General features: G+C 48.2%; 3 protein-coding genes and 1 long non-coding RNA gene across 4 annotated transcripts in view; all 4 read right to left on the bottom strand.

The window, feature by feature from the left end:
- The window catches only part of LOC106817603, an 8200-nt gene extending 7977 nt beyond the window's left edge, over nt 1-223 (bottom strand). Inside the window, exon 1 of the mRNA XM_014822282.1 lies at nt 160-223. Coding sequence (XP_014677768.1) covers nt 160-223 — 64 coding nt within the window. The remainder of the gene's footprint in view (nt 1-159) is intronic.
- A 9850-nt stretch (nt 224-10073) lies between these two features.
- On the bottom strand, nt 10074-14015 carry LOC106817604 (cAMP-dependent protein kinase catalytic subunit alpha-like). Its single transcript, XM_014822283.1, has 6 exons — nt 13979-14015; nt 13672-13803; nt 13036-13043; nt 12453-12619; nt 11634-11819; nt 10074-10278 (listed from the first exon to the last, which is right to left on the bottom strand). The coding sequence occupies exons 1-6, from the start codon at nt 14013-14015 to the stop codon at nt 10074-10076; spliced, it is 735 nt and encodes a 244-aa protein (XP_014677769.1).
- Nucleotides 14016-14232: 217 nt separating this feature from the next.
- On the bottom strand, nt 14233-15776 carry LOC106817605. The gene is made up of 3 exons (XR_001395081.1): nt 15656-15776; nt 15249-15495; nt 14233-14443 (listed from the first exon to the last, which is right to left on the bottom strand). It is a non-coding gene; the product is annotated as an uncharacterized LOC106817605 (long non-coding RNA).
- A 2243-nt stretch (nt 15777-18019) lies between these two features.
- On the bottom strand, nt 18020-23329 carry LOC106817606 (the record flags this gene model as incomplete). The annotated part of the gene is given in 5 exon segments (XM_014822285.1): nt 18020-20452; nt 21316-21409; nt 21856-21951; nt 22373-22576; nt 23208-23329. Coding segments are annotated over 4 exon segments (2481 nt in total). The 3' UTR covers nt 18020-18218.
- Between the last annotated feature and the right edge of the window lie 2171 nt (nt 23330-25500).

Here is a 25500-nt window from a genome sequence, read left to right on the forward strand (position 1 = left end):
TGGTCTATAATTGCTGGCTAAGCTGCACTTTTCTTTCAGGTCCTAGCATAGGCTAGTAATTGTGTACAACAGTTCTATCCCGGGGGGGGGGGCACTCCATATATATTGCATTATAGGTATGTGCCGCGGGAGAAACCCTCATTTTCAACCCTAAACTGCCATTCCAGTGCATCGCGTTTTTAAAAATATCTCGTTCCAGAGCATCACAAGTTAAGTTGGACATGCCGGGGCTCGGCCCAATCGACGACGATTGGGAGGACCTGCCGGGGCTCGGCCCAATCGACGATTGGGACGTACAGCACGACGCCCCACCCGACAGATCCCTGACACCCGCGCAGAACGGGGACCGGCAGGACGAGGACCCACTCGGAGAGAGAGGGGACCTGCCAGTCGCCCCACAACCGCCCGCAGAGAACCAGCAGAAGCAACTACCAGCCCAACCGCCCCCCACCCCACCAGGCCTGGCACTGGGACTGGCAGAACATCGGGCGGGGCCGACGACTGGTACGGGTGGCCGGACGCTTCCCCGCCAGGACCGGCCGGGAGATATGGAGGGCCCAGATGGATAAAGGGATCGGCCGGGGAAATGGAATCTTCGAGATCATCCGCGATAAGCACAAGTTTAAGGTACGAGATTATTGTTAGTCGGTTACATTTCTGCGTGTGTGTGTGTAGTCATATGTGTAGTCTTCTATGTAGTAGGTAGTAGAGAGTATATTGTTTGGTGTAATATAACAAACGGAGAGTAGCGCTACATTTCTCAGTTCAAAACGTGTTATCTATTTGTGTTCTCTATCATGGGCTCTATCGGCACAACCTGATACTACCCTTAAGAAACGGGTGCCACTAGCGCACCTGCTAAACCGTAGACCCTGGGATCGGGAAGAGAAACGCCTTCCTTAGAATTATCAATTATCAATTATTGGTTCTGGGATTGATTATCGATTAGGCGATTAAGAGCGATTGTATTGACATATCTCGTGGATGTTTCCTGTGTGCTTGTATCTGTGCTGACTCCTCGTGTGTCTTAACGTTTGCGTTTTTCTTTCTTTCGCAAGCCATCGCGTTGGAACACGATAAACGTAAGCTTTAGGGAGTTTGTCGTGAAGGCGCGGGTGCAGGCGACGTGTCACTGCGTGTGTGTGGCCATCCTGATCCTCTCACCCAGCCAGCCTCCCTCCCTCACCACATCTACCCTGACCCCTTAATATATACTCGCCTCTGTAAAAGAACGCCTTGCCTCTCTCCGTCGGTGATACTTGAGTTAAACTGAACAGTAAGTTACTGCACTTGCCCCCAGAATCTATGTCCACATCTCTCGTGTCCATGCCAACAACGAGTCGCGGAGTCCGCCTCCCGAGACCGGAAGCGCGTTTACCAGAACCTGTTGCTCTTTGTTTCGCAGTGCTGTAAGAGGGCGTGCAAGGTTTTGACGTTCTTGTGTTTGCTTGCAGAAGAAACGTATGACGGCGGCCGTAGCGCGCTGGCGCCTCCTGGTGGCTTGCGGTCAGCGGTGCGATGCGGCCTGGCAGTGGACGGCGTCCCCCCGGCACGTCGGGGAACCACGACGCCATTGTCTCACGAGATCTCGGCCGGACGTGACCCCGGCCAGTCAGCGAATAAACTCGCGTGGCTCCCCCGGCGCCCCTAGTGGCCTGCAGGCGGAGAGGATGCGCCGACGCGAGATTTCATTGCGCGTGACTCTATCCCGGCAGCCACGTGCGTGCGTGCGTGCGTGCGTGCGTGCGTGCGTGTATATACGATGTGTCGCATGCTGTGTGAACCGCGATGGTGAAATCTGCCGAGACAACCTGACCTCGTTCCATCGTTCTGTCTCCGGAGATGCGGAGAGTCTGCTTTCAAGAGAAGTTCAGCGAAAGAAGTTTCTGCAGTCGTTAGAATCTCCATGTTCTGTCTCAGCGCTTGCTCATCGTGCGTCCGTCTGTTGCTATGGGAACATAGGAAGCCCTGCATGTTCACGTCACATCATCATCAGTGTGAGAGAGGATGCTGGGTGGCGTATTGGTGATGTCAACAACGCAGGGAATATATACACGAAGTGTGTCGCGTCTTTCTCATGCGTGGGCCAGAGCATAGTGTTGCTGCTGCTGCTGCTGCTGCTGCTGCTGCTGCTGCTGCTGCTACTGCTGCTGCTGCTTCTGCTGTGCTGCTACTGCTGCTGTTGCTACTACTACTGCTGCTACTGCTGCTATTGCTGCTGCTTGCAGTGGTTGTGAGTGTATGTTACCGTAATGCATCTTGTGAGTGTAGTAGTGCATCGCTAAACCAGTTTACCTCGGTTAACTATCAGTTTAATCTGTCGCGGATGTTTTAACAGCGTGTTGTGCTGCGATGCTTCTCAACGTCTTGTCATCGTAAATAATCGTACATATTTTGAGTAACGCATCGTCGTTGGTGTTTTTGTCGTGAGTGAAAGTCACCTGATTTGAACTTGTATGATTTGCCATTCCCATTGTTTTACATTCCATGATTTGACATTCTCTCTTTTTACATTCACTGATTTTATATTTTATTCTGACCGCCACAATGCGTGTCCATTGCGCTTATTGTTCACAAACACAATCTGCAAAATTAAGTTAAACCTCGTAAATCGATCTGTGCTTGATGCAGTGATTTTTAAATGTAGCTTCGTGTTCGTATATGTATAGAACGACCTCCGCTTTACACGCGCTGACAGCTTTTCAGCGAGAGTGAGAATGCGCATCTGTGACTGTTACACGAGCTTTTTATTATCTTATAAAGAAAGACGCGTGCCCCTGTTATCGTTTTGTTATTTAATGATCCTCGTTTTACGACTCGGTGTTGGCGTTCGGAGTCTGCTGGCTGGAATAATGTAATACACGGTATGCATTAGCCCGTGGCTTTAATCAGTGTTAGGTTTGGACTTTGGGAAGGTGAGAAATAATTTCTGTTGAACATCGGCGGGTAGAATTCAATAGGTAAAGTTTCTGTACTCCAGCCGACTCAGCCTGGTTAGTGCAATCGTTGTTGGTTAAGCTACCCCCTGTTTAGATACCAGAGTGCCAAAGACCAACCAACTCCCTTCGCGTTGTATGTTACGTAAGTTCGCGTTCCTGTCATTATGAGGTGTGGTGAGTAAGGACTGGTTTATTTGCGCTCGCCTCTGCTTATCTGCATTCATATATTGCAGTTTTCTGTGTTTTTATGATCGAATGGTTATGAGATTGTCGACTCTTGTGTTGCTGTAGTTTTTTGTAAATATTTGCAAGGTGCGTAGATCTTGATCATGCTTGTTATAGTAAATTTTAAAAGGCAAATCGAGGTCCAGGCTTTAGCTTTTGTACAGTTTCGTTGTAAATTTTACTCCAATTATCTTGTAAAAAATAAAATGTGTTCAGTAAACAACAGTTCGTTCTATTGTGGTTCACCAGTAATTTTCCGCTGGTGCCAAAAGCGTACCATTCATCGTATAACACAACACTAACAATAAATAAATGAAATCCCAATAAACGTAGTAAAGGACTCAACATTAAATAATAGGTCTCAAGGGTGATCCACTAAATAATGCATAAATTCGAAGCTCCGAACTCGCTTAAAATCTACGCTCTTTTGCGGGGGCGCCACCATCCTAATAGAATTAGGAATGCTATCAAAGTACTAACTTATATCATAAGCATAGTGCGAATAACGATACGCGATTATGATACTATGTTAAATTTTTGAATCTTAGCGGCCATCTAGTGTAACAAATAATTATAAAAGTGGAGTTATATGGAATAACGTAGATGTGACGGCCTGCTTCTCGCCTCACTTCCTTAATCCCCTCTCGCGAATGGTAATCGGCCGTACGCAGTCAAGCGGTTAAAAAATCTTGAAGAATCCTTTGTGTTTTGGCTCAAACTTTTTAGCCACCGAGCATAAAAATGTGAATTTAGCCTACAATAACGCGCCAAGTGGCGTGCGACCACTCACCAGATCGGCGGTGTGCGTGTCCGCGCGTGTAATGTGTGTGTGGTATGTATGTCTGGTGGCGTGTGTGGCCAGTGTGTGCGTGCGTGCGTGCGTGGTGCGTGCGTGGCGTTCGTATATATATATATATGTATATATGTGTGCGTGCGTGTGTGGTGTGTGTGTGTGTGTGTGTGTGGCGTGCGTGTGTGTGTGTGTGTGTGTGTGTGTGTGTGGTGTGGTGTGTGTGTTGGTGTGCGGCGCGCGCCGCGTCGCGTGTGGTGGTAGTATGGGTGTCGTGGTGTGTGCGTGTGGTGCGGTGGCGCGCGTGCGTGTGTGTGCGTGTGTGTATGTGTGTGTGGTGAGTGGCGGTGTGCGTGGATGTGTGGGTGTGTGGCGTGCGTGCGTGAGTGTGTGGGCATAATACATACGATACATAAACACACACACGCACACACACACAATACAGCACACATAGCAGCGCCGGGCGCGACCACACACAGCACACACACACACACACAAAACAACACACACACACACAGTCACACACACAACAGGCACACGTGGCGCACACACACACGCACGCAGACGCGCGCGCACTACGACACACGCACGCCACACGCACACACAGCACACACACGCACATCTCCTTCGCCTCACTTTCCTTTACTCCCCTCTCGCGAATGGGTATCGCCGTAACGCAAAGTCAAGCGTTAAAAATCTTTGACAGAAAATCCTTTGTGTTTGGCTCAAACTTTTTTTATACCACCCAAGGATAAAATGTGAATTTACGCGTACAATACGCGGGGCGCACGGTGCGTGCGACCGACTCCGGCGTGTGCGTGTCGCGCCGTGTATGTGTGTGTGGTATGTAATGTGTGTGCGTAGTGTCGTGCGTGTGTGCGCCGTGTGTGCGTGCGTGCGTGCGTGCGTGCGTGCGTGCGTGCGTGGTCGTANCCATACACGACAAGTATCTAACATAAATATTCAACGCGCATTTAAGTCGATTTTCTATCTTTGGTACGATATATATATATATATATATATACTCGCCTCTCTGGCGCCATCTGTCATGGAGCTTGTCTCCGTTTCTTCTTCCTAACTTCCTTACTCCCCTCTCGCGGATGGTATCGCCCATGAACAGTCAAGCGTTAAAAATCTTTTGGAGGAAATTCGCTGCATTTCGGCTCCAACATTTTCACTCCCCGAGGCACAAAATGTGAATTTACGCCTATAATACACGCGCGCGCGCGCGTGCGACCACACCCGCGTGTGCGCGTCCGTTAGTGGGTGTGTATGTGTGTTGTTGTGACTGTAAAAACGCGTAGTATAGCTGTAAATCCACTTTTTATGCAATTGGGGGTGAAAAAGTTCGACTTGAAATACTGCCATTTCAGTGCTAAAGATTTTTCACGCTTGACTGGCCNCCCTCCCGAGGCCACAAAATGCTGCAATTTGAAGCGTAAAATACACTGTGCACGCGTGCGTGCGACCACACCCACGCGTGGCGCACCCATTAGTGGTGTGTATGTGTGTTTTGAGACTGTAAAACGCGTAGTATAGCCGTAAATCCACTTTTTATGCAATGGGGGGTGGGTGAAAATATCGACCTGAAATACTGTCATTTGCGTGTTGAACATTTTCCATGCTTGCCTGGTCGTGGGCAAAACAATTTGGAGGAGGGGTGAGGAAAACACTGAGGGAAATTCTGCGTTTCAAACTGCATGCAGCGCCCCCTTCGTACAACTAATGATACCATGAGTAAATAAGCCACAAGGAGTTATATATATATATATATATATATATTATATATTATATAATATATATATTATATATACAAGGAGTTATATATGTATGCTTCCTTCGATGCAGCCAGAGCGACGAGCGCCATCTGTTCGTGTAGCTTCGTCTGCGTTTCTTCTCCGAACTTCCTTACTCCCCTCTCGCGGGATGTATCGCCTAACCAGTCAAGCCGCTTAAAAAACTGTTGGAGGAAATCTTCGCTGCATTTCGGCTCGACATTTTCACTCCTCGAGCCACAAAATGTGAATTTACGCCCCATAATACACGCGCAGCTGCGCGCGTGCCGACCACACCCCACGTGCTGCCGCGTTCGTTTAAAAGGGTGTGTATGTGTGTTAGTTGTGACTGTAAAAATGCGTATGTATAGCTGTAAATCCACCTTTTTATGCCAATTGGGGGTGCAAAAAGTTCGACTTGAACAATACTGCATTTCAGTGCCTAAGATTTTTTCACCGCTTGACTGGGTATGGGGCCAACAATTTGGTAGGAGGGGGGGGAGGAAATGCAGAGGGAAATGCACACACAAACACACAGGACGGATGCCACAAGAGAAACATGAAGCATTGATCATTAGGATGGAGTATTATTTATGTGGAAGATTACAGGGATAAACATGAAGCGTTAGTGCTTGCTGCGCCAGCAGTAAACAACTACAATCTATATTAATAGTATTTTATGCTTTGTGAAAAGGCATGGTCGTCAAGCGCATATATATATATATATATATTAATATATATTAATTATAGATATATACAAGGATTATATATTGTAGCCTCCTTGTCATGAGCCAGAGCGAGAGCGCTATCTTGTCGTGGAGTGTGTCTGTGTTTCTTCCTCCGAACTTTCTTTACTCCCCTCTCAGCGGATGCGTATCGCCCATAACCAGTCAAGCGTTAAAAACTTTTGGAGGAAATTCGCTGCATTTCGGCTCCAACATTTCAACTCTCCGAGGCACAAAATGTGAATTTACGCCTATAATACAACTGCAGCGCGCGCGCGTCGCACCACACCGCTGTAGTGCGCGTCGTTAGTGGGTGTGTATGTGTGTTTTTTGTGACTGTAAAAAACGCGTTAGTATAGCTGTAAGAATCCACTTTTTATGCAATTGGCTGTGAAAAATTCGACTTTGAAAATTACTTGCCATTTCAGTGCCTAAAAATTTTTCACGCTGACTGGGTTATGGTGCAAAACAATTTGGAGGAGGTCGGGAGCGCAAATGCAGAGGGAGATGTCACAACAAACACACAGGCACGGATGCACCAGAGAAACATGAAGATTGAATGATTAGGATTGACGTATAATTTATAGTGCGGAGATTACGAGGATAAACCATGAAGCTGCTTAGTTTGCTGCTGCAGAAAAAAACAGCAGTAAACAAACTCACATCTATATTAATGGTATTTTTTAATGCTGTTGTGAAAAGGACTGGTGTCAAGCGCATATATATATATATATAAATATAACAAGGATCGAGTTTATATATCGTAGCTCCTTGATGCCAGCCAGAGCGAGAGGCGCTATCTGTCGTTGAGTTTGGCTGCGTTTCTTCTTCCCAACTTTCTCTTACTCCCCTCGCGCGGATGGTTAACGCCCATAACCAGTCAAGCGCTTAAAAACACTTTTTGGAGGAAATCGCCTTGGCATTTCGGCTTCCCACATTATTCACTCCGCCGAGGCACCAAAATGTGAATTTACGGCCTATATACACACTGCGCGCGCGGTCGCGACCACACCGCGTAGTGCGCGTCCGTTAGTGGGTGTGTATGTGTGTGTGGTGTGACTGTAAAAACGCGTAGTATTAGCTGTAACATCACTTTTTATTGCAATTGGGGGTGAAAAAAAGTTCGACTTGAAATACTGCCCATTCAGTGCTAAAGCATTATTTCACGCATTGACTGGGTATGGGCCAAACAATTGGATGGAGGGGCGAGGAAATGCAGAGGAAATGCACACACAAACACACTAGGCACGGATTGCAACAAGAGACATGAAAGATTGCGGACTTAAGATTGCAGCTATAATTTATGTGCGGAGATTACAGGATAAACATGAAGCTGTTAAGTCTGCTGCCGCAGCACAGTAAACAACTCACATCGATTATTAATGCTATTTTAATGCTTTGTGAAGGATCGGTTGTCAAGGCATATAATATATATTATATATATAGTATATATAGATATATTCATTTTTATATTGTGAGAAAGAGAGAGAGAAGAGAAGAGAGGAGAGAGAGGCAGAGAGAGAGATAGAGAGAGGAGAGGAGAGGGAGAGGGAGAGGGAGGAGAGACAGAAGGGAGAGAGAAAGAGTGATAACATAATTACAAGACGCAGAAGGCCAATAGTTGATATGCAACAACGTTTCCAACTGGGTTTTATTTTGAAACAGCCTATGTATGTTTCTATACAATATAGGGCCTATTACCAGAGTTAGTGTTCACCAGGAAGAAACCACTGATATACTTACTTACTGCATCACCCTCTCCTAATGTTTAAACTATCATCAGACATTACGCACGCCACGCACACGACATATACATATACACGCTGCACGCACGCAACGCACACACACATATACACACGCACGCACGCACAGAAACAATTTAAAAGTCGGTGTTTAAAAATGAAACGGAGGGGGCGGGAGAGGTTGGGCAATATTAGTGGCTATATTACAAGCTATACAATAATTAATATTGACTGCATATTAGTATTCTATTATATACTAATGTTTTTCGGTAGACAACTAAGGCGGAATCTAGCGCCACCCTCGCGGAATGAGTAAAAAACTTTGTACTGACATGTAAAACATTCTGTGAGAGATATACATTAATAGCTAGACGATCAGTTGACATCAGGAAATAATACATACATACATACATACACGCACGCACGCACGCACGCACGCACGCACGCACGCACGCGTATTACATAATTATACGTATATATTCACTAGTTCGTGACGTCACCCGCCCACGCACTAAACGCGTAAAATAATAATAACGTTAATAATAACAATGACGACGATAACAATGATAATGAAAATTGCAATTAACAGCGCGTTGATAGGAACGTCGTCAGTGAAGGTAGTGGTAGCGGGCAGATAAGCTTTCCTGTATAAACTTACAAAGTTACTTTACACGGCACTCACGCCACGCACGCACGCACGCACACGGTACGAACACAGACACACGCACGCACCACTCTCTATAACGCACAGTCACACGCACACGCGCCCACGCGCAATAGCCACGACACAGGCACACGCACGCGCGCACGCCACGCACGAACACAGCACACACGCACGCACGCACGACACAAAGCCACACGCCCCACATGCATGCACGCACGACACAGACACATCACGCACGCGGCATGTTTTGCAAAAAAAATAAACAAATCATCTTATACAAGTCATATCTCATTAGTTAATCAATTAATACGCGCCCGGAGGATCAATAATCAATCAATAACCCCGTCACACGTTTGGCAGCGGCATTTCCCCTTATGAACATCAATACATCATCATCACAGGCGCCCACCAACGGCGCAACACCAAATCCTGTCCCACCCGCACGCACGCAGCGCACGCACATGACAATCTTGCACGGCATTGAAAACGTCACGGCGGTTACAGGCGCATCTATGACTGTGAGTTAACAGCGGGTTACACCGCAGCAGCAGCCCAGCAGCAGCAGCCCACAGCAGTGGACAGCACCAGCAGCAGCAGCAGCAGCACCAGCAAGAGCAGCAGCAGCAGCACCCTGCCACCCACAGCTGCCATCGCAGCAACAGACACTGACCGCACTCGCACACTGCCTTTCCAGTATCTCAGGCAGGATGGCGTTTCACTATTCGCTGCAGATGTCAACACTGGAACGTCACACACAGTCCCGATCCACAGCACTGCGAGCTGGTGCCTGCCAGCCTGGTGATGTCACAACCAGGTGAAGTTTTTTTACGAGAAACACACTGCCGCGGCGCGTTGAACTAAACGTCATCACGCCCGTGTACAAAATAATACGCGCCTATCAGCTGTTCAATTGTCTGGTCATCTCTCGACTCGAGACGCCGGAAGCGCGTTAATATTATACAAGATTTTGCTAGAACAAGTGGCTGCACGAACGCATAATCTCCACGACGACACACCGGGGCGGCTGAACGCAGTCTCCACGACGACGGACGGATGCACACTGTCTCCATGACGACGGGCGCGATGCCACATCTCCACGACGACGGCGCCGCGATGCACGTCTCCATGAGCGGACAGCACGCCGCGGCTGTTGCCGTGACGTTCGTTTTCCCGCCTCTATCACTGGGCGTCCGTAGAGTCTTCGGAGGATACATCACGTGGCGCCCTCTAGAACTCGGCGTTCCAGCCTTCGTGCGTGGCGCCCTCTAAGAACTCGAGCGTAGGTCAGGTGGCAAGGGAACACGTCTCGCGGCATGGCTGTCAAGAGTTCGACATGTCGGTCGGGCGACTTGAGTAGGCAAGGATCGGAGGCACGTAGGGTTGTTTGATTGGGCCTCCCAGTCGAAGCCTGAAACCACCTGTGAGGTGAGGAGAGGAGAGGGAGCGTGAGTATCATTGTCACCATGGAAACGAGAGAGAACGTGAGAGAGAGAACGTGAGAGAAACGCGACGGAGAAAGACGAGAGCTGACAAAGAGAGAGAGCAAGTAAGAAAGAGAGAGAGGAGAAAGCGAGAGAGAAGCGAGAGAGAGAGAGAGAGGAGAAGATGAGAGAGAGAGAGAGAGAGGACGAGGAAAAGAGGAGAGACAGAGAGCGAGAGCAGAAAAGAGAGACGGGAGAGAGAAACTGAGAGCGGCTCTGGAAGAGAGAGAGGAGAGAAGAAGAGAGGGGGAGAGGAGGAGAGAGAGAGAGAGAGAGTGTGAGTGTCCACTTGTCACCGTTACTACTTGTACTAATATCACTAATACTGCCACTACTAGGCGTGCGACTCGCATAGAACGTAACTTGTTACTTGAATAGCACTAATATCACTAATACTGCCACTACCTTGGCAGCGACTCGCCATGGACGATACTTGCTACTAATTCCACTAATACTGCCACTACTGCAGCGGACTCTCAGGACGTACTTGTACTAGATATCACTAACTATCACTAATACTGCCACTACTCGCAGCCGGAACTCTCACGGAGTACTTGGTACTAATATCACTATATCCACTAATACTGCACTATTGGCAGTGACTCGCATGGACGTACTTGTACTAATATCACTAATACTGCACTACTGCAGCGACTCTCACGGACGTACTTGTACTAATATCACTAATACTGCACTACTGGCAGCGCACTCGCATGACGTACTTGTACTAATATCACGTAATACTGCACTACTGCGCAGCGACTCTCACGCGACGTTACTTGCTACGTATATCACTAATACTGCACTACTCGGCAGCGACTCTCAACGGACGTCACTTGTATAAATATCACTAATACTGCCAACTACTGGCACGCGACTCTCACGGATCGACTTTGTTACTAATATCACTAATACGCACTACTGGCAGCGGCCACTCTTCACGGATACGTACTTGTACTAATATCACTAATACTGCCACTACTGGCAGCGACTCTTCACGGACGTTAACTTGTTACTTAATATCACTAAATACTGACACTACTCGCAGCGCATCTCTCACGCGACGCTACTTGTACTAATATCACTAATACTGCCACATGGCAGCGACTCGCAATGCGACGTACTTGTACTAATATCACTAATACTGCACTACTGGCAGCGACTCGCATGGACGTACTTGTACTAATATCACTAATATCACTAATACTGCACTACTGGCAGCGACTCTCACGGACGTACTTGTACTAATATCACTAATACTGCACTACTGGCAGCGACTCTCACGGACGTACTTGTGTCGTCGGATGTCGTTGACGCCGTTCTTCTGGTAGCCGAGTCGTTCTACGGGGTTCTCCCTGCACAGCTTCTTGATGAGGTTGTGCGCGTGACGCGTGATCTTCTTCGGAAACTCGATCATGTCGAGTCCCTTCAGGATGATGTTGTAAGTCTTCATGGGATCCGGCGCCGTGAAGGGAGGCCTGCAGCGAGCGAGAGAAGGGGAGAAGCCGTGAGAGTAAGGAGAGAGAGAGAGGGGGGGAGAAGCCGTGAGAGTAAGGAGAGAGACAGAGGGGGAGAAGCCGTGAGAGTAAGGAGAGAGAGAGAGGGGGAGAAGCCGTGAGAGTAAGGAGAGAGAGAGAGAGAGAGGGGGAGAAGCAGTGAGTGTAAGGAGAGAGAGGGGGGAGGGGGCAAGCCGTGAGAGTAAGGAGAGAGATAGAGAGAGGGGGATATGAGTGAGAGGGAGAGAGAGAAGTGATGCGAGAGAGAGAGAAAGAGAAAGAGGGAAAGAGAAAAGCGATGAGAGAAGGGAGAAAGAAAGAAACAAGGAGCTGTGAGACAGAGGGAGAAGACACGAGGGCGAGGTGCGAAAATGATAAAGAAGGAAAAAAAACATAGAAGGGGAAGGAAGAGAAGAGGAGGAAAAAGAACAAGAAGAACAACAACAATCAATACACTTACGTTCCGGTGAACATGAGTATGCCCAGCGACCAGTAGTCCACGGAGTGGTCGTGGCCCTTGTTCAGTATGATCTCCCTCCCCTCTCCTCTCTCCTCCTTCCTCTTCCTCCTCCCCTCCTCCTCCCTCACTCCCTCCCTCCCTCCTGTCATGCTTACGTTCCGGTGAGCAGTTCAAACATGAGTATGCCCAGCGACCAGTAGTCGATGGAGTGGTCGTGGCCCTTGTTCAGGATGATCTCTGGCGCTACATACTCAGGCGTCCCACAGAAGGTCCACGTGTTGCGTCCGCTCATCCCCATCCGCTTCGAAAAGCCAAAGTCAACCTGCGAACACGGAGAGAGAAAGAGAGATGAGAGACGGTTGTTGCCATGGAGAGGATGCGACGATGCGCTGGCGCCACCTGGGGGGACGCGCCGGCGGACGGGGAGAGATGAGACGGTTGTCATCGTCGTGGAGACGATGCAGCGATGCGCCGGCGCCACCTGGGGGACGGAATCGGTATCAAAGACCGCGGAGGCACGAATCCCTCGTATAATCAATTAGTAATTAATAAGCGATTGAGCAATTAAGTGAGCGGGGGCAAGTGTGGGTGGAGGTAGGTTACCAGCCGATAAGTCTGTGGAGGCGGAGGGAGAGCAAGAGAGAGAGAGCAGCGAAAACCAAGATGTTATACCTGCTAGTTAACGAACCGGTTAATTACGTTAATTAATTTCTTTGTTATTTGCGACCAGCCGCTAACCCCAAAACCTTCAACACAACAAGAAACAACAAACACTAACGCAACTTTTACTTTTAGAAGGTGTTCTAGACTCATCGAAATATGTTACTTACAAGTAACTGTTAACCTAACCTCAACTTTACAATTGCATCAAGAGTCACTGAAAAGTTATCAAAATTAAAAGCCCAAACATGTATGCTTACAAATTCTGTGAAACCAGGCCTGCGCAATTATCTTATCTAACTCAATCTAGCACCCCAACCCACGCTGATAAACCGGCCAGCAAACCTTGTAAAATTTTAACTACTGAGACTTCTGTTCTAATAAAGTTAAAAGAAATAGTAACCTGGTAACCTCATAAATATTAGTCTTCAAACTTAAGGGGACTAATTCAAAGACAGAAACAGACAAAGTTGATTAATTTGAAATATTTAATTTGACGCCATGAATCCATGGCATGTGAGAATTTGTAGTTTCCTACCAAGCCTTACTGGAGAGAACAGTTGGCTGGGTGCTTCAAAGTTAGGGAAAGCATCGTGCTCCCGCCCAGGAATGTAGTCGCAGAGCGAGTCACTGCTATATTCCGTAACGAACCGGTTTATGTCGGCTTTGTAGAGATTTTGCCGGCGCTCACGATTAGGAGTTACGTCTACTCACCGAGTTTACTCATGTCTACGAGGCCAACATCTGTGAACACGTCATCGAGTGTTCGGCCATAGAGTCCTGACATCTGTGAACATCTCTTCACTTGCTGAGGAGTAGAGTTGCCATTGGAGTTGGCCTGCAGTTCTGTTTGAGAAATGTACAATGTAAACATGTCAGGGAATTCCATAGTATGCATTAGTATGTGTCTTGGAAATAAACAAAAAACATGGTTTAGCAAAGCTTAGCCGTTGTACGCTCTACAAAACTTTGAAGTCCGGATTAATGTGTTCATTGCACAGGTCAAGGCCAATGTTCCAACCTGGTCTCCCCTTCAAGTTGGCAACCCTGTTCCACATGAGGTGGTGCCGTACGTATTTGTGGAGGGTCGAATCCTCCTACACCTATAGAGTTGTAAACATAGAAGAATAATTTAAATTGCTGACAGACCTAACACTGTGAATTGAACACTAACACACAGAATTAACCTTGTGGTCAATTGTATAAATTACGTATGCGTTCTCACACTTAGAGCAACATGAACTTTGATTTGCTTGCAAACTTACACGCCAGGAAGTGGTGTGCAATTGTGAAATATTTTGGATGTTTCCTGTTCCAAAATTGCAACATGTCCATCTTCCAGTCATCCAGCATTGCTGCACCACACGCACCGCCATCCTTCTAGATAGGTGCAAGAGGCCTTCCCACATTATTGCTTTCGTATGGTTGAGGAGGTAGTCATCACCTTCTGCCTCTAGATGGCATGTTTCACCGCAATACCATGCATCTGGAATGATTGAAATAATTATGTCATTTGTCAAATAACCCTAAACCAGAGCCAACAAGGTGGCTCTGGTTTACCCCCGATAAACAATCACTGTTTACCTGGGAGACATTCGTCCTGTGCAATCCCTTTGCAGCTCTTGTGATACCACTCTGCATTCCTGCAATTCTGCTTCAGGGCGCATTGTACCATATCTTCAGCACGCTTGTGGTGGCAGGAGCAGTACACGTATGTGGAGCTACCAGCGCATTCGCTGCTGCAGTGTAGGGACGTAGTTTGTATGTAATAATTTAGCGTATAAATAATCAAGAAGAAGTATAATTTTGTGTTCAACTAAAGAAATATATTGTTTACAAACAACCTGTCAGCGTCACGTCTCGTCCTGTCCCGTTCCAACCGTCCCCCTCATTTCACAATCACCCTAGAAACTGCCTAACCTAGAACCCGCTTATCCAACTCCCTGTAACATCAATGCCGCCGCCCAATATGCGCGACGTTCTGTCTAGCTAGACTATGGCTAAAACAACTACCAGTCTAGCTCCACGCACTAATCCATGCGACACGTGCAAAAGACATGTTACAGCAATACCAATCTTCATCAGAAAATGGCTCTTGTTTCAGTTGCACGCAACTCATGTGGTACCAGCCTATACTTTGCATGATAAACTACAGCGCAGTATCATGACATCATCTTTCTCTATAACCAGAAAAAGATAAAAAAAATACCTCCACTACTGATTTAATCCTTGTGTCTGAGTTTTACTTCTCGGCAAACAGGTTTTTTCTTGAGTTTGCACAATACGCATACCTGCTTGACACGTGCAGAAAACGGAGTCACCAACAGCACTGTCTGGTCATTCGTCTGCATATGCTTTCGCTGCAAAACTTGATTCCATCCATTACAGGTAGCTCCCAGCAAAAGTCAACCACTTCTTGGGCAAGTCGGTGAAGCCAATCTAGTTGGTCTTCACTCGTTCCCTGGCTAGGGAGGCTTTGCATGGTGGTGTTTTGCAGCTGCATAGCGCAGAGCAACACGTAGCTGTATCTGTAGTGAACTGTAAATAAATAGGTGAACCATTTCTCAAGACCAAATGGGCTCAGTAAGAAAGCACAAAATATTGCAAGCATGCGTGCTGTGCTTCTATCTCGTATACATTATTGCTGTTATTGAGTTTGCTTCTGCGGGCTGCCTCATTGTATTGCATTTCAACTTACTTCATACATGTCCCATACATGCTGGAAGTTGGACATCCAATCCTTTCGAAGGGCTCAATGGTTAAAGCCAGATTTCAGCTGGCTAATAGTCCCTCTGTCAGCTATACCTCCTCCAACAAAAAACCTGTTATTGGAATCCTATACGAGAAGAAATGAGACAGTTAGATATCATATGGTATTATTTCATTTATATATATATATAAATGGACTTATTAGAAATAAAGCTTTCATTCTACAAAATAAGAAATGAAAAATCCTTATGGCTCATATGCTGTTAAACCAATTTATTTTATTTTATTTTGCTATAAGGTAATTGTTGTTGTTCACACGTTTATCTATAGCTGTTTTCAGCAAATATTTATTACTAACCTAAAGAAGCAGAATTTCCTTATGGAATTCCTGGGGTGCTGCCCACATGGAATCCAGGCGGTGATGCCAGTTCTCACCGTTGCTGCGCGCATGCTGGGCATGGATTATGCGCTCTATGGAGAGGCCATCTCCACCAACCAAATTGTCAACAGGTTTGCCTTCTTTTACTGCGACATATTGCTGAAGGTGCTCAAGCACAGAGACCATGCCAGTCGTCATCGAAGGATTGGCATCGACAACTCCTATGCTTACCTAGAATTCGAAAACAATAACATACAGCATGGTTACTTACTCAAAAAACAAAGGTGTACAAGGTCAAGTCCAGAAGCATGGCAAAATAGGGATAATTTGGACAATTGCATTTTATTGTCATGCACCATATAACAAACTTACAAACACAGAGCGCTCCTGCATTTCTTTAGAGTACTTGTGCAGATGACGACGCTCAAGCTTGGTCTCAAGGTCACGCTCAAGGTGGTCAGCCAGTATGTGCTTTACCAGGAACACCATGCGCGTCCGCTTCCTCTCATACACATCTGCTGATGGCAGGAATGTGTACGGGTCCATGTCGCTGGCATTTACTGTTGCGTCTACTAGTGAATCCACGAGAGGGAGCCACACGATCTCTCACAGCAAAACACATGGTCATCATGCAGGAACGTGTTTGACCTCTGCGAGTGCTGGCGCTTAGCCTCTGTCCCTGCCTGGACGTTGTCGAGGCAAAAGCTGTAGGTCGATGGCTGGTCGTGCGTTAACATCCGGCTCCGTCTTGTAGCCGCAGGAGCCATGAATAGGACATAACGAGCCTTACGTGACAGATAATACCAATAATAAACCGAAGAAGGTTATACATTACATAGAAGAGTTTATGAAAGGGGGCACAGGGGGAACATCCTCCCCCCCTGTACCCCCAATTAATGCTGAACAATGTAGTGGGACATAGTGCACTTGTGTACTAACTGTACCTCTAAATTCTGCTTCCGGAGTAAGGGCTGTTGATCGTGCTCTGCTCCCAACCGATCGACGTTATTCCGTGCACCTACAACCCCCTGGCTGATGCCCATGTGAGAGAGTGTCCGGAAGGGACAACCTGTCAGGGTACGTTCCGGCAGTACCCTGGGGGGCATAGACCCTATCAGCCCAAGGAACATTTACTATGATTTAGTTTCATGTGATTGATTTTATTGGTTTGATAGAGATTGAATCCTTCGTTAGAATTATATTACGATTATAGTAAAAGAATTGAGGAAATACAATATTACACAAGAAAACAGTATACTAGCCGTTTGAGTTCTACTGAGAAAGATTTGTACTTTTTTATGTATATGTATTCTCTTAATAAACCACTCGTTTTGTTATTTCTAGTCATTGTCTTCTCTCTAGTTTCGCGCAGTTCTAACTTCTATGTGGTACTGCTGAAGGGGTCGTTGTCGTATATGTAGTGACCGAGGTGTCGGCGAGTATGTCGCCTACGCCTACTCCCTAACCCTTACCCCAACACCCTAACCCTAACCATATCAGATAGTTACCTCGGGTACATATTATACGCCATTATATAATACGACAACGACCCTTCGTGCTGTAGTACTAGTATCTGTAGTACACAATCTGGCTACGTTTGTGTGTTAGCGCATGCGTAATATCTCACCAGAGGAGTTATATTTTGTGATGAATATGAATTTAATATGGTCAGGGGTATCTCAGCACAGATTTCTCCAATAAATTTTTATCAGTAGACCCGTGTTCATAATTAAGAGAGTGCCCTAGCTAGCCTGTAGGGTAAAAAAAACACTTACTTTATGCCCCCGCGTCATTCCCCTTGCCTCCCCTGTCCCTCACTCAGCCTCCCTCTTCTTCTACCGCCCCCAGCTATCTTCCCTGCCGCCTTTCCTGAATGTCCCACCCCCTCTCTCCCTCAGCAAACTATATTATGGAGTTTTCTTTAATATGTATATATATATATATATATATTAAAGACAAGGTCTTGTGTTCGTATATAGTTGTTAATCAAGTGATTTATTTTCATTCCTATAATACAGAATTACACATACCACCAATCACTGATGTACATGCTGTCACTCACATTACGTCCCCGTAACCACATACCGCATTCTCTTCTCTGCATTGCGTGAATTAAATAACCTGAAGCTGAACGTGAGGGTACATGATAGCATCACGTTCAGACGCTTTCTCATCAAAAGTACCAACGTCGGTTCAAGGGCGTGCGGGGAAGGTCGTTGCTTCCGTGAAACGCCTCGACGCTTCCCCTATTATCGTTCGAGTCTAACCCTACCACGTTGCACACACGAAGTCCAGTAGTTGGGAGTCCCGCTGGCTCAGAACTCGCGTCGAACGTGACGGCAGGTTTCACTTTCTTTTTGGCCTTTTGCCGTTTTTTCGGCTTTGGCTTTTGATTTCCAGTAGTTTGGACTCCCGTGGGCTTAGAAGGCACGCCATGTGATGCAATAGGTTTCACTTTCTTTTTGGCCTTTTCCGTGATGGCAGGTTTCACTTTCTTTTTGACCTTTTGCCGTTTATTCAGCTTTGGCGTTTGGTTTCCAGTATTTTGGACGACCGTGGGCTTAGACGCGATTAGTTTCACTTTCTTTTTGGCCTTACGCCATTTATCCCGCCGCGCCTGTATTTGTTTCATCGACGCACTCGCCTTCTTCTTCGACTTTGCGCCGACGACGGCGACAGTCGAATCCGACACCGACGCTCCAGAGGGCGCCACCGGTGCTCCGGCGGTCGAGACTCCGTCGTCGTCGGGACGCGGATCTGGCGCGGGCGCGGGGGGCGTCGTCTCCTCGACCGCCGTCTCGTCGAGGGATCGCCGGGGTCGGCCCGCCCTCTCGTCTTTCCATCTTTGTCGCGCCTTCAAGTGAAGGTAAGAGTAAGCATTAAGCTTCTCGAGGTACGACTCGTATTCGGCGATGAGGTCGAGTCGCATCGCCATCTGTCCGCCTCGCCGCGCCGCGCCGCCCTCCGCCGCCTCCGCCGCCATGTTGGACAGATGCATCGTCTGCTGGCGGACGAGAGAGAGCACATGAGTCGCCGATCTCACCCGGCGCGCGCGCCTCACCGACGACTTGCTGCCGGCACCGTTTAGCATCGCGGCGGCGGTTTCCGCCTCGTTGCTCGCGTACAACGGCGCGAGCCGCGACACGTGTCTCGCGAGCAGCTCTAGGCGCGTCGTTATCTGTCCGTTGTAGCGCGCCGCGCCGTCGGCGTCGGCGACCATGCTGGAGAGGTGCGTCGTCTCCCGTCGGATCTGCGCGAGGAGATTCGGAACGTCGTCCGCCGGCTGCTGCGCGTCGGAGGGCTTCGCGGCCTCCGCGTCCTCGTCGTTTTTCGCGGACGACGTTCCGACGTCGTCGTCGACTTTTCTCGTGGACGAAGGTTTGACGTTGTCCCCGTTGTTCGTCGTCACTATTCCGACATCGCCGTTGTCTTTGTGCGTGGTTCTGCTTTTAACGTTCACCGTTTGCGTGGATGATGTGTCTGCACTGCCTGCGCACTTTGCAGACGAGGTGTTTACATCTTTGGATCGGCTCACGTTTTTAGCGTTGTTGAAATCCGCTTTTTCCTTGAATTTGGTTTCGACTTCCTCTACACTTCCCTCGATTTTTGTTACGACATCATCTGCTTTCACCTTAGATTTATTCTTGGCACTGTCTGTTTTTCCTTTAGCTGTAGGTTTAACCGCGTCTGCACTGTCTTTCGCTTTCGTCCTGACGTCGTCTGCTTTTTTCTTCGCATCTTTAGTGTCCACGCCGTCCATGTTGCTCGTGGACGCGGTTTTGACCCGTTCTGGCATGCTCGCTGAAGCAGCTCTCACCTTGCTTGTTCGGTCGGCGGCCGACGCCGCCTTGACGCAATCTGTCAAATTTATGCAAGCAATTTTGAGACCCAGCGTCTGACTCGTAGATGCGTCTCGAGCGGTGTCGCCTCCGCCGGCGCCCCCTGGCGGGTTCGCCTTCGCCGTCTCGCATCCTTCCGTCGCGCCATCAGCGAGCCTCGCACGCTTGCACTGCTCTCTCTTCCCTTTCTTCGGCGAACGCGCGACGCCGCCGCCGCCTACCTTCTCCTCCTGTTTCTCCGACCTCCCGCGCTTCGACCCTCTCCCCGGGTCGTCCGACGTTAAAGAGTCTCCCACGGCGCGTTCTCTCGCGGTCTTCGCCGGCGACCGCTTGGCCGCTTCCACGAGGCGCGACGACGTTCCCGGGACTACGCTGACGAGGAGTTGTTGTCGCTCCGTCGCCGCCGACGACCGCGTTCGCTCCGCCTCCTCCCTCCTTCTCATGACCTCCTCCTCACGCCTCCTCACGCCTTCTTTAGGTTCCTCTCTCCTTCTCACACCTTCTTCACGTTCCTCCCTCCTTCCTCTCTTTGCGGGCGGTCCATCGCCAGACGTCGTCTCCGCCGTACCTGCAACAACGCGACCGAAATGCGTGAAGAGAAACGGGGTCGTCATCGTCGTCATCGTCGTCGTCGTCGCCGGTGAGCGAGAAATCGAAGCACTTTTTACGGTGTCGGGGGAAATACATCCCTGAATACATTCACGGAAGAAGGCTGAGCAATTTAATTTAATGGCTGGAGAGAGGAGAAACTGGGTTCGTCATCGTCATCAAGAAATTGCTAGCGAGGAATATTGAAATCGGATGATAAATTGGATATTGAAAATGCTCCCAAATTGAGATTTTCCTTAATGACCGAGATTCGTCGTGCTATAGCCGTCGTCATTGTGTCACCACTGCGATGGCTCAATGGTTGAGTGCTCGCCTCGTATGTGGAAGGTCGGGGGTTCAACTCCCGGCCGGGTCATACCAGACTTGAAAAATGGTACACACGGCTTCTCTGCTTAGCATTCAGCAAATAGAGATAGAGTGTGGCAAGTTAACTCGCAGTGCTACAGTGGACTAACCCCCTACTGTAGCATTTACTGTGAAAGCAGCTGCGGGGCTTCAGGGTTACAGAAACGGAGTATGGCACTGCCCTATGCGCCTGTAGCTATACGCTATGCGTATAAAGGCGCCGGAAGGATTTAACTTTAATAGCCGTCGTCGTGGCAACAACGATTTACAACGTTGCGCGCGATTGCATATTGAGCCGCCAAAGGTTGCTTCTGAGATCTTATACCGAATCGCTTGGAACTTCTAACGAGTTTAGATGGGGATCGAGATGGAAGGAAAATCGTTGTGACAATTTAATGAAGACCGACAGTGGGAACGGTCAGTCCTTATGTAGTGTGGTGTGCGCGAAATCTGTTCGAATGTGCTAAACATGATTACCTAGTTTTCTCTTCTGCCCGCGAGTTTCCTCGTAGCTTTTGACGAACTGAGTGGTTCTCATCAGGCCTTTGTCCATGAGTGACATAAAGCATTCCTGAAAATTAAATCATGCGTTTGCATAAGTGGCTTGTTTTGCAACACATGTTGTTGTTTTTTCACATTTCGAATATCCGAACATTCTGCAGCAGCACTACATAACTATAAACAGTTAGCAGCACTTTCTGATTCAATGACAATGAAGCTTAGCTACTTAGAAACTTAAGATTTCATGTTCTCACACATGAGAAGAGGGCCATGATTAACTAGTGATCTGACACGCTTTGTAAAAAACTGCCAGGCTAAACATCACCTAATATGGACAAACCTTTGCATTATTAAGAAGCTGATTGACACCATTCCCTTATTTATCTCAACATAAATATTAAACATTGGCTTCATTAGTATAACAACTCCGGTGAAACACAGAGCAAGTCTTTGCCGAGTGGCGCCATCTATAGCACGCCCCCTCGACGAGCGCGGCGTCTCATCGTCGCTACTTACAAATACGAAGTGACCGCTGGTTGCGCAGTTGCAGCACCAAGAGTTCGCGTTAGCACGTTCTCCGTCCTCTCGCTCCTCCACAGGACCCGCCACCGTCTAGAACAAGAGAACAGCTGAATGTTTAATACCACCCGGTAACGGGACAACCGCGAGTTAGGTCGAACAGGGAAAAACGTGGGGTCACGTCGACAGAACGTTGAAGTTAATCAAAGTAGACGTATCATATTTGTGCACATTTTTGCTGAGGCTTGGGGTGAAGGCAAGTCAGAAGAGTTGGGTGTGGCCTAAGGGCTTTGGTAAGGTGGGGGTGAAGGGTTTAGGTTAAGGTAGGAGGGGGAGTTAGGGTTTGGATCACATGGGGAAGGGCTATCGATTTGGAATAAGTAGTTGGACGAAGGATTCGGGTTGAGTTTGTGACAATAAGTTTGGGTTAAGGATCAACATCATAGCAATGTCACATAGGGAGAGCAGGATTAACACGGAGGAGGCAGTGTCGGCTCGCCCCGCGCGCGCTCACCGTGCGATGGTACATGCGCCACTGATCAGGGCAGTCCTGCATCTCGTGGCCCTTCATGAAGCAGCGACGACACAGCAGGCGGTGCTTGCGCGGCCGTGAGCAGGTGCGCTGCGTGTGGTTCGGCGCCAGGCAGTTGTTACAGAACACGCGGCGGCACCGCTGAATGACGTGCCCTCCGCCGCACAGGTAGCACACCGGCGCCCTCTGCAAAAAAAAACAAAGCTGGGAAGTGAGAACGGAATCTTCGTGGCGTTTGTGAACTCTGGGGAACGTTGCAAGAGGAAACTCTGGTGATGGGTGTTGGAAACCCAAATCAATCGTAGCGTAGGCCTTAACATCAGTCGTAGATCGGACCTCTACACACTGCGTATGAGACACTCTTAACTTTACTATGTTCTTGTCTGACAACACTCTACGATGTAAAGTTAATGTTGAGACTGATGCGAGGATTAATTTTGTTTCTGAGAACAGGCTCCTGAAGTGAGAATCCCAGTTCTTATATAACCCCACGGAGTTAATTACAATACATTATTATACATTGATTTTCACAGTGGCTCTGTGACAATCGATCGATCAACCTTAACATGATAACGTAAGGTCGGTCAAGGTCACGGCCAAGGTCAGGCGGTCTACACGCGTTTGTTTACGCGTGCGCACCAAACTGACAACCTCGCCGCACTTCATCGCCTATAGCGTAGTCTTCTAGATGTCCTATCGCGACGATGATTGGCTAGAACTGCCGGCCAATCACGTCGGGAGGACGGGTTGATTACGCCGACGATTTTCGGTGCCGGCTCGGGTGACTGTGTTCAGGTGAAACGTGACAAATACTCACCTTCTTTGGACAGGCTTGAGCTTGGTGGCCCTGCTGCCGGCAGTTCCTGCACCGCTGCGTCTTGTAGTAGCGATTTCCGCTGCCAAAGTTGTAACGGTCCTTGTCCAATATCCGCCACTCGTCTGCAACGGCGAGCCGAGACACGGGGAAATTAGGATCGAAACAAGATATCATGTTACTCGCGGCCTATTTAAAACGTTTATCGTTGAAATGTCTGCTTGCGGTATTTCTTGTGAACGAACATTATTTACGAACTCATCAACGCCCATTTTTGGCAGCGCTGCAGCAGCGCCAGTCAGCGGGTTGGTCCCTAGCATTCGTAATAAAATGTCCTATAGCCCTGCGCACTGTACGCGGCTATAGTACTAGAACTAGCGATAGTTTGGGACCCAACTTTAAGTTGGACAATCCTATATCTACTGATTCCTAGCTTGGGACCCGCCGGCCCTCATAGTCATATCGCAAATGTGCTAAACTATAAGCTGCAGTGAAAAAAATACACGGGGGCTCGGGGCGATTTAGCCCCCGAAATGCCAAAAAGAGCCCCGGAAATCAAAACGAGCCTCCGTAAATTTGCATAGAGTTCATGCAAAACCAAATTTTAGAGTGCTATTTTCATGCACGCGAGCTTTGAAAAGTAGCCCCCGAAAAATAAAATTTTAATTTTTTCCCTGATAAGCTGGGGTAACTAGGATTGTGCCATCAGGGCCATCTACTTTACTACCATCACGTATTTCACAAAAACAACATCATCTTCGCTACTACCACGTACCCCAGTATTCGCTACTATAGACAAGACGGCCTAACCCTAGTTAGCCCCCACACCCGGCTGAGTTTAGCAGCGTTTGCGAAAATGAGGGCCAGGGTCCCAAGCTTGGATTGAGCAGACAAGCACATCAGCTTATTTCAGGTCGTCTATAGTTAAAAATAGTGTTGTAATCGTTGTAATTTCGTAATCGATCATCGGTTGGACCCAAGTAACCGATGATCGTTCCAATCGGTTAGATCGGGGTGTTGAATGCCTGCGTGTGCGTAACGTCGGCGTGCATTGTACGTGTGTGCATGTATGTGCTTTGTTTAGCCCTGTTTACTGTTTTTTTGCACTGTTTACTACTCGTGTTGTATAATACATATATGTAATAAAGGATAACTTGTATTTAGCGATGATATCTATGATTCTCATCACTTTTCCAAGTTTTCTTGTTCAAGTTTTACATTTATTTCGATTTTTATTTTTATATATTTTTTTGTGATGAAATCGATTATGGATTTTGATTACCAAGTGCTTGGTTCAAGCCACTTTTCAACCGATGATCGAGTATAATCGATGATCGTGACATCACTACGTAATTAGCCCTACGTTCGTGTTCTCCAGGATGGCAGGGCGCACGTACGGCGACGACGCAGCGATGTACGGCTGGCCGCGCAGCCGGATCGCCGGACGACGAGACGACGACGACGATGCCGTAGCAACGTGACGGAGACAGCGATGCGTCGACCCGGAGATCGAGGCGATGCTGTACGCGCAGATCCATCACGCGCTGAACCCGGACGCGGTCGCCACGACGACGATGATGATGACGATGCCCGTGTACTCGCTCGATGTCGCGAATGATGAGATTGTCGATCGCGAGGTGGCGACCGACCGCGACGCGACGACGCGCGCGCGGCTCATGACGACGCGTCGCGGGAGGTTGTTATTGTTCTGGACAGCACCGATGAGAACGAAGAAACGATCGTCATCGACGACGACGACGACGACAACGACGGGAAGGGGAGGAAAGCAGGCGGTCAGGTCGGGGAAGAAAACAGGGAGGAAGAATTATGGAGAAGAGAGCGAATGAGGGGCAGGAGGAGGAGGAGGAGACCCTCAGAGAAGGAGACACTAGCCCTTGATGATGTCTCGCCTAACAAGAGTCTCCTGATTAATTTCGACGAGGCGAGTAGGGTCCAGCTCTCGCGTCCTGAAACGACGGCTGCAGACGCAGGTGAAGGTCACATCAGAAGGTCACGTCGGGGTTCTCCCCCGGGGGCTTTAATAACACGTCCGGTCTAATGCGCCTTCAAAGCTGAAACTAATGTGTGTACATCACGCGTGACGTATTCATTTGATATTAATCTGAGATGTGTTCGATCGTGTTGCAGTACGCTGATGCATATTTTAAACAGCGATGTTGTTTACAGATCGCATCGCAAGGTTCAACCGTATGTCATTTAATAGACTGAAAGCAATGTCAGCCACTTGTGCGTAAAAATTCATAACCCACCGGACTCGACGTCAAGCTGAATCGCG

Source organism: Priapulus caudatus, unplaced genomic scaffold (genome assembly GCF_000485595.1).
Source record: "Priapulus caudatus unplaced genomic scaffold, Priapulus_caudatus-5.0.1 Scaffold1790, whole genome shotgun sequence".
NCBI classification, from domain to species: Eukaryota; Metazoa; Priapulida; class Priapulimorpha; order Priapulimorphida; family Priapulidae; genus Priapulus; species Priapulus caudatus.